We start from the raw sequence: 19,591 nt of genomic DNA, 5'->3' as shown, positions 1-19,591 counted from the left end.
ATAAGTACCTACAATAATAGAGTCAGGGGCAAGTTAAACAAGATTTATTGTATCAGGTTATTTGGAGTAACTATAATAAGTACCTACAATCATAAAGTCAGGGGCAAGTTAAACAAGATTTATTGTATCAGGTTACTTGGAGTAACTATAATAAGTACCTACAATCATAGAGTCAGGGGCAAGTTAAACAAGATTTATTTTAGTCATTTAAATATTTATTTCATATTTTATTGCTGTACTAGTGACTTAAGTTAGTCATTTAAATATTAATTTGATTGCTGTACTAGTGACTTAAGTTAGTCATTTAAATATTAATTTTATTGCTGTACTAGTGACTTACCAAAACCAAAGAGACCAATGAAGAGAAATATTGTCAACCAGACCATGACAGTAGTGATCCACCTGAGTAAGACAATCCACACCATGGCCAGGACCATAGCAAGCAACAGGCAGCTGGGTTGAAACAAAATCATCATTTTACTTTTGTTTCGTATCAAACCAAAGTTACGAAAATTACTAACATAAAAATCTGGCTATATATTTTCAAAATTAACTGTAAGTTTATTATAACACTGGTCGTTGTGCTGGCAACTTGGCACCCTCATTAACCGTTGGCCTCAGAAACAGATGAGTTTTACATAATGTCTTAAAGTGGAACTTTACTTGCATTATTACTCATTTATATTTATCACCATTACATATCTACCAATTTGAAGCATGTGAACAGAACTAGCTGACTTAGACTCAATTAGTATTTTATACTGAGAAAAGGCTCAGTGACAAAAAAATCTACAAGAGCAGGATTATTTCTGTTACTGTGTTATTTAGCCCTCTGAAAAATGTAACTTCTACATTTTAATAAAACATTCACATTATGTGTCCAGATATTTTCAATACCTTAAAAAAGTTATAAACATCTGACACATTAACAACAGAATAAACTGACGAGAAAATAAATAAACTTTGTTTTTGTTAAAATTATTTTTAAAATATGAGTAAAGACTTACAAAGCTATGAGATGTGCAAAGTTGACAACATGAGTAAAGACTTACAAAGCTATGAGATGTGCAGAGTTGACAACATGAGTAAAGACTTACAAAACTATGAGATGTGCAGAGTTGACAACATGAGTAAAGACTTACAAAACTATGAGATGTGCAGAGTTGACAACACAAGTAAAGACTTACAAAACTATGAAATGTGCAGAGTTGACAACATGAGTAAAGACTTACAAAACTATGAGATGTGCAAAGTTGACAACATAAGTAAAGACTTACAAAACTATGAGATGTGCAGAGTTGACAACATAAGTAAAGACTTACAAAGTTATGAGATGTGCAGAGTTGACAACATGAGTAAAGACTTACAAAGTTATGAGATGTGCAGAGTTGACAACATAAGTAAAGACTTACAAAACTATGAGATGTGCAGAGTTGACAACATAAGTAAAGACTTACAAAGTTATGAGATGTGCAGAGTTGACAACATAAGTAAAGACTTACAAAACTATGAAATGTGCAGAGTTGACAACATGAGTAAAGACTTACAAAACTATGAGATGTGCAAAGTTGACAACATAAGTAAAGACTTACAAAGCTATGAGATGTGCAGAGTTGACAACATGAGTAAAGACTTACAAAGCTATGAGATGTGCAGAGTTGACAACATGAGTAAAGACTTACAAAACTATGAAATGTGCAGAGTTGACAACATGAGTAAAGACTTACAAAACTATGAAATGTGCAGAGTTGACAACATGAGTAAAGACTTACAAAGCTATGAGATGTGCAGAGTTGACAACATGAGTAAAGACTTACAAAACTATGAAATGTGCAGAGTTGACAACATGAGTAAAGACTTACAAAACTATGAAATGTGCAGAGTTGACAACATGAGTAAAGACTTACAAAACTATGAGATGTGCAGAGTTGACAACATAAGTAAAGACTTACACAGTTATGAGATGTTCAGAGTTGACAACATGAGTAAAGACTTACAAAACTATGAGATGTGCAGAGTTGACAACATAAGTAAAGACTTACACAGTTATGAGATGTTCAGAGTTGACAACATGAGTAAAGACTTACAAAACTATGAGATGTGCAGAGTTGACAACATAAGTAAAGACTTACAAAACTATGAGATGTGCAGAGTTGACAACATCTTTAAACAAAAGTTCCATTGTTCCCTTCAGTTTATAAAACTGGGCAATGTTACTGAGGAGAATAGAGGAGGCATGTTTAGATGTTATATTTCTATAGTAACTAAACTTTGTATTCTAAACTTTATATGTATTACATAATAGTATATCAAGTTGAATTAATGTACTAAAAGATGAGTTTTGTCACTGACGTCTGAATTAAGTCACTCAACACACAAGACAGACATTGTAAATCATAGAATATAATAAAATAACGCAGAATCTTTCATTTCGAACACTAGGAAACCAAGTAGCCTGAGCTAGCCAGGAAAACCAGTGAGTTGGCAGAATTTAAGTCATTGGTTAATATGCATGACTAAATGCATGACGCGTAGGACGTAATCATCTTCTTTTTTGAAGTAATGTCTGTATTATGTAAGATAAGAAGACTATTTGATGACCGTCATAATATAGATATGATAAGTCTAGGGCACTTTCCATCACTTTCACTTCACTGACCACCATTTTGTGTCTGTTTGGTAGTGATGGGGACTAAACTGAATGTAAAAAGTTAAACTAAAACTAAGTTTCAACCAAAATAAGGTAGTTAAACTAAAAGTTTACTATGAATTTCAAAATGAAGTTAAATTAAACTAAAGAAGATGAATTAAACTATACAAACTTTTTCATAACTTTTTTTTTGGCAGAGGGGGGGAGGGGGGGGCGGGAATCTAAACTAGCAGTAATCCTCCGTCTCTATGCCTACGGCTCGAACTAATTCTTTTAACCTTGCAGAACATAATAAAATCAGTAATAAGGAAGATGTTTCATACATAAACGTTAATGCACAATAAAATTGAAAAAAAAAAAGATGTCTAAATATATGTGTACTTGTATTTTTACCTTGAATTAAAACCTTTACCTGGTACTTTTTTTTTTTTAATTATATTAACTTATACTATCGCATAACTGTTACACAGTTACAGCACACTAGGTGTTCTTTAAATGTTTTCAGCAGTGTCTTGCAGTAAACAAAGATAATGTTCTAACCCTGCCATGTACACAGTAATCCAAGTAGGGCAGCAGGAGCGCACTGTAAGAGACTAGACTGAGATGGATGTTGACAGTGAAGAAGATAACGAGTTCCACCCAAGTCTAGAGGTGACATTGTTATTATGTTTTTGTGATGCCCCATTAATATTGTTAAGCTGCCTCCCTTAAGTTATCACAATATCTAAATCAACTGGCAGACAATGTTGACATTAATAAAACAATGGCCACATACATTTACATCTAGACGTAACAAAACTTACATGGTTCCATTCTGAATCAGCCCACCAGTGACCAACTCTCCATTGGCTCTTTTGATATCATTTCCGATATTATCCTTCAGTGCATCAACCTTGTTTAGAGCTTTTGCAAATATACTTGGCATGCATCTTCCAATAACTAGACAATAGAAAAACATAAATGAATTTTATACTCAATTTTCACAATTAAAACAATGTCAAAAAAAAAAAAAACGTAAACCTAAATAAAACAGAAAAACATTTTCTTTAAGATAGCACACCATACTGTCATTGCTTGGACAATCTAAACAAGACCATTGACAGTTATAACTATTTGTCCAACAATCAAACTTACTTGGTTTAGACTCCAGGTAGTAAGCAGCGCACAGCTGGTCTTTGACAAGTTTATCTACAGGAACCTAACAATAACAGCAATAATTTGAGCATTATGTCTAGTTGGGTAAATTATAGATATGTAACAAAAACATTGACAAAATCAACAGCTCTTCCCTGATTTACATTCTTTCAGGTTTTTATATTTTCTGAAACATAGTGAAGTTGGTAATTTATGTAAGCTCTAACATTAAATTATTATAATAGTTATGTATGGTTTATGATCATATAATTTCTAGTTGACTCAATAAAAGTGTAATAACAAATTTCCTTGTCAAATTGTGTGGCCTATATGGTCATGTGACAAGAGAGAAATGCTGTGTTCAGTATCTAGAAAATGGTTGTGTTGAGTATTTGGAGGACAATGATTGATGTAGCCAAGAGTATGGAGAATGGATGTGGTCAGTATCTGACAAATTGAAATGGTGTATATTATTTCATAGTAAATTTCCCTTTTCAGACTATGCAGATGATGTAAAGATGTGGCCGAGGGTGTCAGGATTTTGTGATTTTACCATCTCAAAAGAGATACAAGACACTGATAGCAAAGACAAACAGAAATAAACACTCTTTTGTTCCCCTGGCAATCAAATCATTAAATAGAAAAAATCTGATATAAACTTTGTCACATGTAAATTATGAGTGAGTCTGGTGTGAATGTACATTTTGTTTTTCTATAGTTATTATGTTTTGTTTGGTGTAATTCACAAATTGTAAGACAAACTTCTTTACTGACAATAAAGATTATTGTTATTATTATCATTATTATTAATGACCAACCACCTTTATTTTTCCCCAACTAATGTCAGGAACCCATTAGAAATGGCTGGACTCAGAGGCCCCATAAAGATTCCGAAATTAAAATTCCCTGTCTTCACAGGATTTGAACCTGGAACCCTCCAGTTTGAATACCAAGTGCTTTACCACTCACCACCATGCTCCCCCATGTTACTTCATAGTTCAATAAAAAAAACGTCAGCAGAGATTGTCTAGCCCCAGAACAACAGATCTTGTTAAGACACCAGGCCATCACAGTTTACTTTGGTAAAAATCACTATTTAAAAAAAAAATGGATAACAAACTGAAAGAATGGAATCAGACTTACATCTTTATATGGTGCCTTGGTTGGGTCAATGTCAATCTTACATATCAACTCAGATCTGTTGACATTCTGTACACTATGTACATAGACAAAGTTGGAAGAAGGACATTCTTTAACACAGACCTGAGAAGAAACAAAGCAAATCAATGTCTTTCTATAGAGCAGTGATTCCCAAATTGGTCTAAATAGACCCTCAGGGGTCTAAGATTTTTTCCAAGGGGTCTAGGAGACAAAAAAGTTTGGGAACCACTGCTATAGAGCAATAGTGATGCACACATTGTGCATGAGTAGAGGATGTGTAATAAAAGAGATGAGTAACTTATATGAAAGAATTCTAAGCAGTAACGAGGACTCAGTAACCGTGACTACTTGTAAAGAGAATCATATTCAAAAGTTAACTAACTTGTCTTGTACGTTACACATGTGACATTTAGTTTGAATTTATTCTTGAGCCAAGCTTTAACCAAAAAAAATTTATCAAAAAGTTGAAATAAAAATTTTAACTGTTTTTAAAACCTAAAAATGCGCTCAACATTTTTATAATGGAGACCAAATATAAGATACAATGAATAACATTTTAATAGCATCTAGTCATGATTCTGTAGGAGTGTTCAATGTGTTTCTTAGATAACATTGAAAGTATGTACTAGTATAAGTTAATTCAAAGTGTTTTTACATACTTAAAGAAGTTTACATAATTATCACAGAGGTTGTAGCAAATATTTACTTCTGCACTTGTTCACTTTAAAAATTAAATTCAAGAAACAAGAGTACAGGCATAAGGGTTGCTAGTTATTCATTCCATCCTAATATTTCAAAGTACACTCAGAATTTTTAAAAAAGGATCTGCATCATTTTATATACATAAATTCTTTAATGTCACTTCAATACATAACTGAAGTTCATAAGACAAATATGAAATCAATAACTGACCCCCATACAGTAAGACAGAATGTACTAAGTGGTTCTTCTTTTAATACTAGTAAGATTTGCACTTGTGAAGCATCACTTGAGAATGATGACCATGTCCTCCAAAGCTGCAAACTGCCCCCTCCCCCCAAACAAAAACTATATGGAGAGCTGCCAGTTCATTGCAGATAAGGGACTCTCGTCTGAACTCTCCAACGTATAAATGAAAACAAACCAGAAGAAAATAACATACCCCCCCCCCAATTGACTTCTAGCTTAAAAAATACACAATCCTTTGTCAAGTTCTAATTTAAACTACTTAAAGTAATTGCAAAGCATAGCCCATGAGAGTGTGATTAAGTCTATTTCACCAAACCAACTAAAGCCTGGTTAGTGTATACTATCCTACTATCAAAATATTCATAAATAATTTGATACAATTCATTTTCGATGACCCTTTTTACAAGCCAATCATTCTTTTGTGTTCCCTTGCAACTTTCAACCATTATGAACATTACAGTAGGCAGATATTTTTAAGATGAAGAATGGTGTTACCTGTGGTGTTGGGCATCCTGTCACCACTGCTGGCCCCAACTTGGCACAGGTGACCAGATCAAAGAAAAACAGGTAAGGTTTGTCACTACGACAAAACAAAACAAAATTCATTACAAGTAAGTGTAACACTAGAACCAGTTCCACTGGTGTATTTTTTCTTAGAAAATAATTCCACTGTTATGTGGGGAGAATATTACTTTAGAACTCTGAAGCATCTAAAAGTAAGGTGACTACAGCATGGTAGACCTTCAGCTTTGTTACATATGTTGATTCCCTGGGTAAGCTACCCTGCCTCTTAGTGGGGACAGGGTGGAAACGGTAGCAAAACAAGACTCACATAGGGGTGCCTAAGGAGGTGCAAGAGTAGCCCCATTGTAAGAGTCAGTGATGCAAAGAGAACCCTACAAACTTGTCAAAATTCCCACGCCATTCCTCTGGATACTAAGACTTTTGCATAACAGACTATATGTTCTTCACTCTAAATTTGAGAAACACTGTCCCAGGATAATATTCAAATATTAACTTAACCAGGATGTTGTTTATGATCTTATTGTATACAATTAAATAGTGAAAGCTGAAATCTCATGCTTCCTAGAATCCACTTTCAATGAATGAGAGATAGTAATCTTCACAGCACTTAAAACAAAAACATATCTCTTAGTGTTGGTGTGTGCATTACATTGCTCAAGAATGGGGCTTCAACTTTAAACACAACTCACTAGCCTCATTCCCCAGCGGCACTCTCAAATACAATGAAGTCAAATGCACAATAAGGATTTGGTTATTTAGAGCATGTTAAATGATAATGGTACCATGACTGTATGGGGCACTGTAAACTCCAGCTGGCCACAAGACAAACAAGACAAATATTTTTCAATTTTTTTTTATTCCACCTTTAAACATTTTATAGAGCCATTATTCTTCTCTTTATATCAAATGAATGTTAGACTTTTAGAGAAAAAAAAGGAACATTTTTACCCCACCCTGTTCCCCCTCCCCTAAGAACAAATCCTGGTCAGCATATTTATAAATCTACTAGAGTTTATGATATTCCAATCACAGGCCTATAGGTCTAGACTTAGATGAGGGTGCCCAAAATATTCTAAATTAATGTAAGTAACTATTTAATGAATGCCAAAATAAAAGAAGACGTAGTCTGTTCAAGATAAAGATTTTCTAGTCCTCTAGCCAAATTTTTATAATTTTTTTTATTATACTTTGAAAAATTATAAGTCAGACTAGAGTTTTCCCAGTGTGGCCAAATAGCTAGTAATTCTTTTCCCAAAGATATACACCCACTGTCAAATATCTAGGAAAATTGTTTTCTGAGAAACATGTCCTGTTCCAGGTTTTTTATGTTTTTTCCATTGTTCTGAATAGAGGAATCGTAAAAATTGCTTATGATATAAACAAAAGGGAACAAAGTTAAAGACATGAAGAAATCTATATAAAAATAATTCTCTTCTTTGAGTCCAAAGATCAATAAGGCATGCAGTATTTTCCATGGCTACGCAGACCCAGCTGTGACCTACATATTTGCCAAAGCTAGCGCAGGCATAACCATTGTCCGCCAGTGGATGATTTAGATTTTCTACATCTGTCCTGGGGGTGGTGAAACACAATGTTGAATGAACCAAACTAAAGAGCTAACCTCTATTTGGAAGACTTGTAAACAAACTATCTTCTATGGGAAAAACACTAGCGCAATCAATACTGTCTAATAGTAACAGAAATTAAGTAAGTGTTATTGGTCTCTTTTTCTGCCATATCCCCCCCCTTTTTTGTCTATGGCTGGAAATGATCACAAGAAGAAAAGTGGAAGAAACAATAAGGGGGAGGGTAGTAAGGAGAAACTGGTATACCAGGGGGAAGGGTTATTCCTCTTTGCCTAGCCCATGAGCTAAATGTGCCAAAACGGTAATTGCCTCCTTTAAGCAGAGTTATTTACTGTGTCAAGGGGAAGCAATCTGCATAGCTAATGAGAGGTCAGAGAGTAGAAAGATTACCAGTCCATTGCTGCATCAGGGTTATTTTTGGTAACATACAGGCTGACAAGCTGACCTCTTTACTCAAGAAAAATATGAGATAAATTGGACATTTAAAAATAGATCCATATCTTTGTTTCCTATTAAAATTTAGGGAAAGTGTGTGAGTTACAGTGACCTAATTTAAAATTTAAAAAGAGTAAAATATCACCATGTTAGTATAAAAGATAATAAATCAAAAAGGTAGTAGTTATTTTTTTTAAAGTAGAAAAAATATATAAACAAATCCAACAATAAAGTTGGTTCCATAACAACAATATAAATGGGTTAAAAAAAAAAAAAAAAAAAAAAGAACAGATTTTGAATAGGATATTTTTATAATCACATTAAAAAGAAAAAAGGAAAGTTACCCTTTCAGACATTGCGATCTATACGGCAGATGATGTTAAGGTCATGTTAATGAAAGATATTGAAAGTTTTAAAACAATGATCAGTCATTGCATAGTTGCTGCTATATTAATGACACATGTATGACACACGTATGATGGTTTCAGCTATTTTCATTGTATTTATAATATCCTGCCCAAGCTCTATGTTATGTTGAATGAGCTGGGGTTTTTTTTTTGGTTATATTGTAGATTAGAAGCAATATTTGTATACTTGATCTAAGTTTTTACTTAGAATTTCATAAACTTAGAGTTATTGCTGAAGACCAAAAAAGAAACACATTTTAGTTGCTATAAACAAAGTAACAATGTCTTACCTGTATTTACCGTAACCACAGATATTTCCATGAGAATCTGTTGGGTAGATTAGTCGAATCGGATCACCTCTTGCGTACCCTAATGAGAACAGAAATCATCTGAACAATATGAACAAACAAAAAATTAATCTTACATGTAATGTTAAAATTTGTTTTTAAGCTTAAATGATTACATTCTGTCCAGACAGGCATGTACAAGAATTTTTATTAACTGCATAGGAGAACAAATATGCCTCTAAAAATGCACCAACCATCTGAGTGTTACGAAACAGGGTAGATAACTAATATTTGATCATCATTCTATTTAAATAATTGTCACAAAATAAAATGAATAGAACAGTCCTTGACATGTTAGCCAAGTAGATCTAGACTTGGAATCCTAAACAAATGTATGAATTTAGCAGACGCAAACATAGCCAGGACTACATTCATAAGCTGTTCTTATAAACAAGACCTAATCAAAACACAGAGAACAGGAGACAAACATGACCAGGTACTAACCTACTATGGACACAACGGCCATTCCCATCAAGAAGATAATGAAGATGATACAACAGATAATGTCTGTACATGATCTGAAGAAATACACACAAACAAATATTCAAATTGTAATAACATGGATGCAAGCAACGGAGCCACGTTTTGCTAGCAAGAGGGGGTCGGCAACCCCAAAAAACTGCAAGCCTCTTATATCTTCACAACATAAATAAAACATTTACCACGATATTTATATGATTATATTATTATTATAATTATTATTATAGCTTTTATATAGCGCCACTTTCATGCTTATAGCATGCTCAGAGCGCCTTGGCCCAATCTCATTTGTGGACCGGGGGGGGGGGGGGGGGCGGTTTTATCTAGGAATTGGTTTTCCATGCTGCCTTTAGGTGCTCAGTAAACGCAACTCTGCCCGAGTCGGGTGTCGAACCTCGAGCCCCCTTCTAGGCAGCCAAGACAAGCCAGGTTCAAGCGCACTTAGCCTCTCGACCACGCTTCCCACCATTATATATAGGAAGCAGGTTTCTGTGCTGTCTTTAGGCCCTCAGCAAATACAACTCAGCTTGGGTGGAGAAACAAACTCAAGCCCTCCCTTGATGGGGCCAGTTTATGTCACTCAGCCACATGTGTCTGTCTGTTATACTCAAACCAGTTAAAGGGAGACAATACCATTTTCAGCACCTAATAAGTGGGCTCAAGTTTCAATCCTGACTGTAGCAGAGTTGTGTTTGCTGACCACCTAAAGGCAGCACGGAAACCTTCCCCCAGATATCCCCACTGGTCCACAAAAGAGATTGGACCATAACCCACTGAGCATTCTATAAGCATAAAAGAAGCTATTAGAGCAATCTAAAAATAATCTTACATGTCAGTGAATTCACCAATGCAGGGGCGTAGCTAAGAATTTTCCATCGTTTGGGGGCCTCTGCATTTTGTGCAATATTAAATTTTTAATGTAAAAAACACTCATTTGGGGGCCCCACCTCAAGTGGGGGCCCGGGGGGATTTTCCAATTCTCCACCCTCCTTCCCCCACCCTAGCTACTGGCAATGTTGTGAGAAATGATTCAACTTACCTGTTATTTATTGGCCCTTTAAAACTTGGATCGTATTTAATAGGCTCACCTGTGATAGGAAGAAACAAATAATAATATTTAATCATGTGACCAATATTGACCTAAATACTAACTTCAGTGAAACATAGTGACCTTAATTATATATCTGAAAGGTCTATACTATTCATGACTGCCGTCATGCTTGACCAAGTGAGGAATATTAAGCTGACTTAAGAGTTTCAAATAACCTGAGTGCCTCAAACATCAAAACACCCAAACTAATTTCATAAATTAAACCAAAATCATAAGTGTAAAAAAAAAGTCAATAATATATAAATAATTTGTTTATAAATATGTAGCCCTACTACCTCAGTTGATTATCATTATATAGCCCTATTACCTAAGTTGTTTATCAATATGTAGCCCTACTACCTAAGTTGTTTATCAATATGTAGCCCTACTACCTAAGTTGTTTATCAATATGTAGCCCTACTACCTAAGTTGTTTATCAATATGTAGCCCTACTACCTAAGTTGTTTATCAATATGTAGCCCTACTACCTAAGTTGTTTATCAATATGTAGCCCTACTACCTAAGTTGTTTATCAATATGTAGCCCTACTACCTAAGTTGTTTATCAATATGTAGCCCTACTACCTAAGTTGTTTATCAATATGTAGCCCTACTACCTAAGTTGTTTATCAATATGTAGCCTTACTACTTAAGTTGTTTATCAATAAGTAGCCCTACTACCTAAGTTGTTTATCAATATGTAGCCTTACTACTTAAGTTGTTTATCAATATGTAGCCTTACTACTTAAGTTGTTTATCAATAAGTAGCCCTACTACCTAAGTTGTTTATCAATATGTAGCCCTACTACCTAAGTTGTTTATCAATATGTAGCCCTACTACCTAAGTTGTTTATCAATATGTAGCCCTACTACCTAAGTTGTTTATCAATATGTAGCCTTACTACTTAAGTTGTTTATCAATAAGTAGCCCTACTACCTAAGTTGTTTATCAATATGTAGCCTTACTACTTAAGTTGTTTATCAATAAGTAGCCCTACTACCTAAGTTGTTTATCAATATGTAGCCCTACTACCTAAGTTGTTTATCAATATGTAGCCTTACTACTTAAGTTGTTTATCAATAAGTAGCCCTACTACCTAAGTTGTTTATCAATATGTAGCCCAACTACTTAAGTTGTTTATCAATATAGCCCAACTACCTAAGTTGTCTATCAATATGTAACCAACAACCTCAGTTGTTTATCAATATGTAGCCCTACAACCAAAGTAAACATGAGATGATCTGACAGAAGTACTAGATTGATGATGTTTACAAGACAGTGCAGAGAAAATCTGGGCCTACAAGAATAGGATTTTGAAATCATTTTTACTCTAAAACATTGAATTTACAAAGTGCGTGCAGCATCAGTAAAAGCAGAATTTTATTTACTTATGATAAAAAATAGAGTCAAGAGACAACCAAATGTCTGGACAGATGTCAAAAGCTCCACACAGAGGAGATCAGATGATGGACAAATGTGACTGTCAATTATTAATGTGACATGACATTCTACTTCGGAGTAATGTGTAGACACAACTGCAGTAGGACTGTCCCCCAACACTGTCTACACTATAGTTTGACCTAAATTGGACATTCCATGTGTGCTGTACACTACAAGCTCGGCACTGTTCCATTGATAGCACAAGGAATGACTGACAAGGGAGTAAGGGGTCAAGACTTTGGCCATTAAGGAATGGGGTCAAGACTTTGGCCATCAAGGGATCAATCTAGTTCTGTGATCAGGTCTTTCAAGAAGTGCTGACTTTGGACTCTCTGTAGCTTCCCTCATGTCAAACAATACAAAACAAATAATAAAAATAAGCAATAATTATGCATTCATTACGCTTTTGTTGCCCCAGCAAATTAGCATGTCACGTGACCAATGTAAAGAGTTCAATATACAGAGAGAGGCAGGTAATTATATTGAAACGTTCTAAAACTAATTATCTTTTCCCTTTGGTAAAACATTAGCCACCACACCCCCACACCCCAATAAGAATAGGAAAATATAATTAGTAATAAGCTACATAGAAGATAATGCAACAAATTATATAAAGGTCAGAAGAAAAAAAAAGATTGGTAAGATGGTATTTAACAGTTTAGTATTTAGTTGTAACTACTAAAACAAAATGTAAACAATCTCCGGGAAATGAGATTGTGTGAATAGGCTACGCAGCGTAGCGCATCCCCCCCCCTCACCCCGATGTTTATACTCACTGTCCATTGTTAAGTGTCCTGGCAATGGCCCGCTATAAGAGAGAGTACATCCGATTCAGAATTTGAGTAGCCTAAAGACTGCATAGACGGCCTCAAAGAGGTCTAGATACCAAGTCAAACTATGGTGAACTCGAACTATGTCGGCCCCTACAGACTAGGTTACGACGGCACTCGTTAAATCAAAGGTCTAACACACAGCTAGATACTAGTTACCAAAGCTTGCAAAGTTCTATGTTTAGAACTGAGTAGATCTACATCTTGAACGTCCTACACCACAATCTGACCCACGTACACATCTAGAACCGGAACGTTTGTCCAGCACTCTGTGCCAGTGGTATGGACAATTAGCGTGACGTCAGCCTACCCTCTCAGCAGATTGTGTATCTAATGCCAAAGTATGGGGGAAGTAGGAGTGGGGAACAAAAGACTCTTTAAGTGATAGACTTAACAGAAGAAAGAAGAGCACTTATCTTCCAAACACTGTAAATAGAACAAGTAAGTATACTTTAATACGAAATAGAGATAGAACGTAGCCAGCCTAAACATTTGTATACAAACTAGAAACAACAAATTAGCGGTCATAAATAGCTACAGAGACTGTCAATCAACACAGCAGCCCAGTGAAATCGAGCAAGACCCCGAACACAGAGGTAACACGCGAGTTTCATAACCTGCTGGTGGGGGCAGTGGGGGAGACGGATTATGCGTGGACCTGTCCTGGTGATTGATAGGACATGTCAAACGCAGATACACACACACACACACTAGCCCTCACACTAAGACAAGCTTGTTTGCTAGTACAGTATAAGGTGAGAAGACTTAGTTCAATGTGAGTCATAGAGACATCACTGGGGGGCGGAAACACCTTTTAGTTGTATGCAAAGCCAATTAGTTTGGAAAAAAAAAAAAATACTTAGCTTATTTTAATGTGTACCAATTAGTTTGGATCAGTCATGTAATTAAATGTGTAATAGATCTATACTATACTAACAACAATAAATCTGTGGGATTAGAAATATTTTTTTACCGATTGTTTTTGTTTAGCGCAATTTCATGCTTTTAGCTTTTTCACTACGCTACCATCCTATCACTTGTCTGGACCACTTGGAAAGGAGTGCGGCTGAAAGAACGGGATATCTGGCTGATCGTTTTTTTTTAATGTATTTTTTTTTTAAAGTGAACGATCTTAATTCAAACTCGTGGGCTTAATGCCTTCTCGGGCTTCTCAAGCCAACATGGTAACCGCTCTGCTAGCGAAGAGTGTATGCTACAGACTAAGACCTATAAAGGGGACTAATTCAGCTTCGGTCAAGTACTATTTCTTTCCCTTGTTCGAGATACCAAACAAAATAATTAATTACCAATAGCTATTGATTCTTGTGTTGTCAGATAAAAGAAATAATTGTGCACAATTTCAGCTTAATCCGAGATTATGTGTGGGAGAAATAACGTGTACAAACTTTTTACCAGACAGACAGAAGACAGAATGAATTGATACAAGCTTTGTTAAAAAAAAAAGAAAGGGACGGCACCAATAGATGAAGGGCTTTTAGAAAAACTTAAACATCATAGCACAACGGCTAATGTCTTCTTTTTTTGATCTCATAATTTACAGACGTTATCTTATAAGAGAAGATAATTACGTCGTTGGTGCTCTGGCCAATTCAGGCAACCCATTCCATGCTCTAATAGCACAAGGGTTGATGTGATGTGTAACCCAACCTAATATTCTGTAACATCCAAATTGTAATTGTGTGAATTGTAACACGAGGCCTCAGCTGACACTGTTGTCTGTCGCTTTATTTGTGGTTCAGGACATTCTTGTAATCGTTCAGCTCCTACAGAAAGCTAGAATAACGTTTGCTCAGCCAGTCTTTCTCCTCGCCTTGTGTCACGTGTCCATTCCTTTAGTTTCTTTCCTAGCAACTAAACTATACTCTAGTAAAATGTGATCTGTCAACATGCAGTTGAGTCGTTCTCTATAAGGGCAGATGATGTAAAGGCCGTCTGCTTTATTGGCTCACGGTTAACGATGGTATCATGTGGCCAACACAACCTCTTTTTTTTTTCCAAACTAATATCACGCACTCATTAGAGCTGGGTTGACTCAGAAGCAGTCTTCACCATGATTCGAACCCGGATCACGATTCAGAAGCCAAGCGTTTTACCGCTCAGCCACCGCTCCTCCCCCTCCCCCAAAGAAAAAAAATACATAAATTAAGTTGAATCCAAGTAACAGAGAAATTCTCTTTCCCAACTTGGCTTCAAGAAATACAGGTCTGGACAGTTCTCACAGGATCAACACTTTTGAAGTTGAATGAGAAAAGAAAAAAGATGCGATGGTTCTCAAGGAATGAACGGACCAGGCTCTAATATCGACAATAGACATGAAAGGAGAGAGACGGTCGTTCCATTCCATATTTGTATTATGTAAGTTCTTAATATCAAATAATACGCTCGTTCATTGGTGCAGCCCAAAAGCCTCGTGTGGTCCGATGTCCGCACATAATGACACAAGCTACCGTTTAAGGCACAGAAAACGAAAATTTGGACATCAGAGTGGCTGAATGTGTAGGTCACATGTTGGTCAATCTAGCCAAGTAAAATCCGGCAAATTATTTTACTTAACTTCGTAAACGTAGACATGGCCTTATTGTATTCCATGATTCTATCTACAAATTATTTTACTTAACTTCGTAAACGTAGACATGGCCTTATTGTATCCCATGATTCTATCTACAAATTATTTTACTTAACTTCGTAAACGTAGACATGGCCTTATTGTATTCCATGATTCTATCTACAAATTTCCTTTGATGTGCGCCTTATAAACTACTAATTTCCCCAAAGTTTATTAAAGAATACAAAATACCGTTAGGAGAAATGAAAATCTCTGAAACAGATTTTCGTCGAGGATGTGAAGAGAGAGAACTCGTGTTTGTCACGTTTGGTACATTCCTGTGTCTGACGAGCACACGATTTCAACAATCAGGGGAAACTACTAGGAATTATGTCTTCGTTAGTGACGGAATGAAAACTTGCTCAGAATTAATCAGAATGAAGAAGTCGAGAGTTTATAATGTCAACTTAGTCATGTGATTCCTGATGTGCATCAAACATTGACATGTCACGTGAGGCATAGACACCAATCAATCACATTCGTCTCAAAAAAAAACAACAACACAACAACTCAGGATTCTATGGGAAAAGTACTTAAGTCTAATAATAAACAAGAAAAAAAAAAAAAAAACCTTCTTTCCAAAAGAAAATCTAGCAATGCTACAGAACTGACTTGTAATATTATTATAATGTACTAACGTGATAATGATAAAATAAATTATATATATATATATATATATATATATATATATATATATATATATATATATATATATATATATATATATATATATATAATGAAAAATAAATATGGTATAACATGCACTCCTTGAATTTATAAAATATACGAAGTCTGTGGACATGATTCAGAATTATTAATGACATGACGAAAGAGATCAAAAAATGTTGCTAACAGTTCTATCAACAAATAAATTATATTGGAAACAAAACAATGCTGGGATTGTTATACATTTCTGTATATTTATTTTTTGTAGTGACCAACAAAGCTAACCAACAAAGCTGACCAACAAAGCTGACCAACAAAGCTATCAGCTGTAAAAATGCTGTAAATGAACTTTCATTTTGAACATTTGTTTTGTCAATAGCATTGACGTACAACATTTTTTTTCTTAGCGTGTCTTGTTCTGTTAATTGTATTGATATTTTAAATTGATTAATTGTCAAGTTACTAGACTAATTGTATATGATTATATCATACTGAAAATACAGAATTTCAAATGGCAAGAAAAAATACCAAAAAAAATATTTGTATTTTTATATGTATATACTGTGGGCACACCTTATTTCTGTAGGTGTCCACGGGACATATAAAACACTCCGCATTCGTAATTTGCCCACCCCTGCTCCAATCCACCAAATAATTATTGCAAAAAGTATGAAATTAACAATATTTCATATTTTTATTTACATGTCAAAAAGTATTAACATTAATAAATAAGAATAGAAAAGAATGTCAATAAAAATATTTTTAAAAAAACCTCTATAGATATAGAGCTAAGGTAACAATTTTTTACTGCATGTTAAATGAAATCAATAGATAGGCTATTGATAGTAATTACAGAAGATGATTCTTTGATTCGCATTGCTGAACACCATTTGTAATTTATTTGCCAGTGTTGTGTATTTCTTTCAGTCAGCGTTTATTAGAATAAACAAAATGTTATATCTGAGTTTGAAAAGACATGCTTATATTTAAGAAAGAACAGCTGACTAATAAAGTGAAAGATGGCCTTCAGGATATAAGTTATCAGCGGCAATATTATAAGATTTCCACTACTTCCAACACACCTTGGACTTTGATAAATTATGAACGCAGGGCAGCATAATCATAACTATTCAAATCGTACTTCTATCTCTCAAAAGATTTTCTCTACTTCCACCACAAGTTGGCCTTTGAATATTACATCACCCAATATGCACAGGATAGTATTGACACCCCTACGACAAACAGAAACAAAATTACTAAATACAAACTCCGCATTAGAATATATCTACTTATTGAAATATATTCTTTAATTTCTCAATGGGTACAAGGGGGAACACTATAATAACGTGTCCAAAATATCAAAAAGTTTTCTAAATAAACATATTTATATATTAGATGAAATGAGGGCTTAAAGGCAAAGTCTTAACAGCACAATTACACAATGACTAAGAAAAAAATATTTAATTGGGGCTGAAATGGCCGGCAATGAAACGACCGGTCATATATTCTGTGTCAGAGATCTTTTAAAAATGTAGGCTTAGCCAGTGTATTGTGAAATATACTTTTAATAGTCACACTGCCTAGTTTTTTATTGCTCTAGAATCTCAATCTAGACAAGTTATATTCTAAATATTATTTTATTATTATTAATTATGACTTAACACTATGACTATTACTATTAACAGTCTTATCCTAACTCTAGAGTTCTAATCTGAACTAGACTAAAGTTCTAAACAGATCTAGTCTAGATCTAGTATTATAGATTATAGATCTAGAAAAAAAAAATAGAGTAGAGTCTAGAGTAGAGACTGTCTATAAATAATAGTAATAGTCTATATATTTATAATATAATTATATAATAGTAATAGACTAATAGTAATAATATTATTATTTATAGTTTATAGTAAATTATAGTATAGCTATAATAATAGTGCCTATAGCAATGAATATACTGATGATATACTAAGTCTAAGTCCTAAGTCTATACTAAAGTCTAAAAAGTGACTAGCTGGATCTAGTCTATATCTAGAATCTAGATCTAAATAATATGAATATTCACTAATTTACCATATTCTTTGAGGATGCGACCATCAGTAAAATCTGCATCAGCACCATCATCTACTGCCCCTTCCTTGAACTTTTCAGCAACTAATTTTTTTTCCTCCTCTACATTCAAACGGCGTAAATGTATATCCCCATCAACACTAGTACTAGTATTAGACATTATTAAAGATCTAGATCTATAATGAATACGATCTACACTCTACATATAGACGTCTAGAGTCTAGATATCAAATCTTTCTATACTCTAGATCTAGATCTAGTATCGAACATAAACAATAGGTTTTATATTTAGGCCTAATTATCTTTTCCTGATCTATTTCGTAAAAAGTAAAATCACTGAGAAGCGGAACAAACAATTATTTTATTTTAAATGCCAATCACAGACCTATATATATATAGAGAGAGATGTTACCGGCAAGGTGCGGAATGCAGGTATTCGAGTCTATAAATGCCTGGCTTTTTTTTTGGCAAAGTACGAAATAATTCTAGTACTCTACATTTCCTATTTGCCTAGGCATTCTGTAATACAGACGTTACTTTAAAAAGGAAGATTATTACGTCCTACGCGTCATGCATTTAGTCATGCATATTAACCAATGACTTAAAAATTCTGCCAGGTCATTGGTTTTCCTGGATGGCTCAGACAACCCATTCCATGCTCTAATGGCACCAGGGAAGAAGGAGCATTTGTACAAATTTGTCTTAGCATATGGAACGAGGAATGTGCCTTTATCTTTGTGTTTTTCTCAGTATTTTATTAGATTTGTGTGTGTGTATTTTGTTTTTTGTATTTGAAGATTATGGTTCGGTGATATATGTATGATTGTTACTTTACTTTTGAGTCTTCTCTCCTGAAGTCAAATGTGAATGTTTGAAAGTTTTGAATTTCACTGCTTTAGGCATATTTTGTGTCTGTTCTAGTTTCTTAATGTTTTCTTTCGACAGATACGTACCCCTTCAATAATTTTGGCAGCACCCAGTGCTACACTCTGGCAGAACCTGCGACGCCGCTGACCCCAAACTGTATCGGCACTGCCGTTCCTTTGGATACATCAGCTGCGTGGAGTAGGGGGAACTGATGTGTGGGCGACATCGTTCCGACTACAACTTATGCTCAGGCATTCATCCCATTTCCATGAGATGATCCATTAGTCGCTTCGCGACTGAAAGAGGCCATATCTATAGGGTGCGTCAAAAAATGT

At 34.7% G+C, this 19,591-nt stretch overlaps 1 protein-coding gene across 2 annotated transcripts in view; it reads right to left on the bottom strand.

Moving 5' to 3' along the window:
• LOC106072078 (choline transporter-like protein 2) overlaps positions 1 to 18,664 on the bottom strand; it is a 29,082-nt gene extending 10,418 nt beyond the window's left edge. For both annotated transcript variants that reach the window (XM_056042162.1, XM_056042163.1), the window contains exons 1-10: positions 18,393 to 18,664; positions 10,713 to 10,761; positions 9,638 to 9,711; positions 9,137 to 9,215; positions 6,389 to 6,473; positions 4,928 to 5,047; positions 3,785 to 3,848; positions 3,454 to 3,589; positions 2,133 to 2,216; positions 341 to 453 (exon numbers count right to left, since the gene is read on the bottom strand). In XM_056042162.1, the coding sequence (XP_055898137.1) occupies positions 341 to 453; positions 2,133 to 2,216; positions 3,454 to 3,589; positions 3,785 to 3,848; positions 4,928 to 5,047; positions 6,389 to 6,473; positions 9,137 to 9,215; positions 9,638 to 9,711; positions 10,713 to 10,761; positions 18,393 to 18,549 (961 nt within the window). In that variant the 5' untranslated portion in view covers positions 18,550 to 18,664. The remainder of the gene's footprint in view (positions 1 to 340; positions 454 to 2,132; positions 2,217 to 3,453; positions 3,590 to 3,784; positions 3,849 to 4,927; positions 5,048 to 6,388; positions 6,474 to 9,136; positions 9,216 to 9,637; positions 9,712 to 10,712; positions 10,762 to 18,392) is intronic.
• Positions 18,665 to 19,591: the final 927 nt, after the last annotated feature.

Source organism: Biomphalaria glabrata, chromosome 9, assembly GCF_947242115.1.
Source record: "Biomphalaria glabrata chromosome 9, xgBioGlab47.1, whole genome shotgun sequence".
NCBI classification, from domain to species: domain Eukaryota; kingdom Metazoa; phylum Mollusca; class Gastropoda; family Planorbidae; genus Biomphalaria; species Biomphalaria glabrata.
The sequence above is the reverse complement of the archived record's forward strand: the minus strand, read 5'-3'. Positions and strand labels throughout refer to the sequence as shown.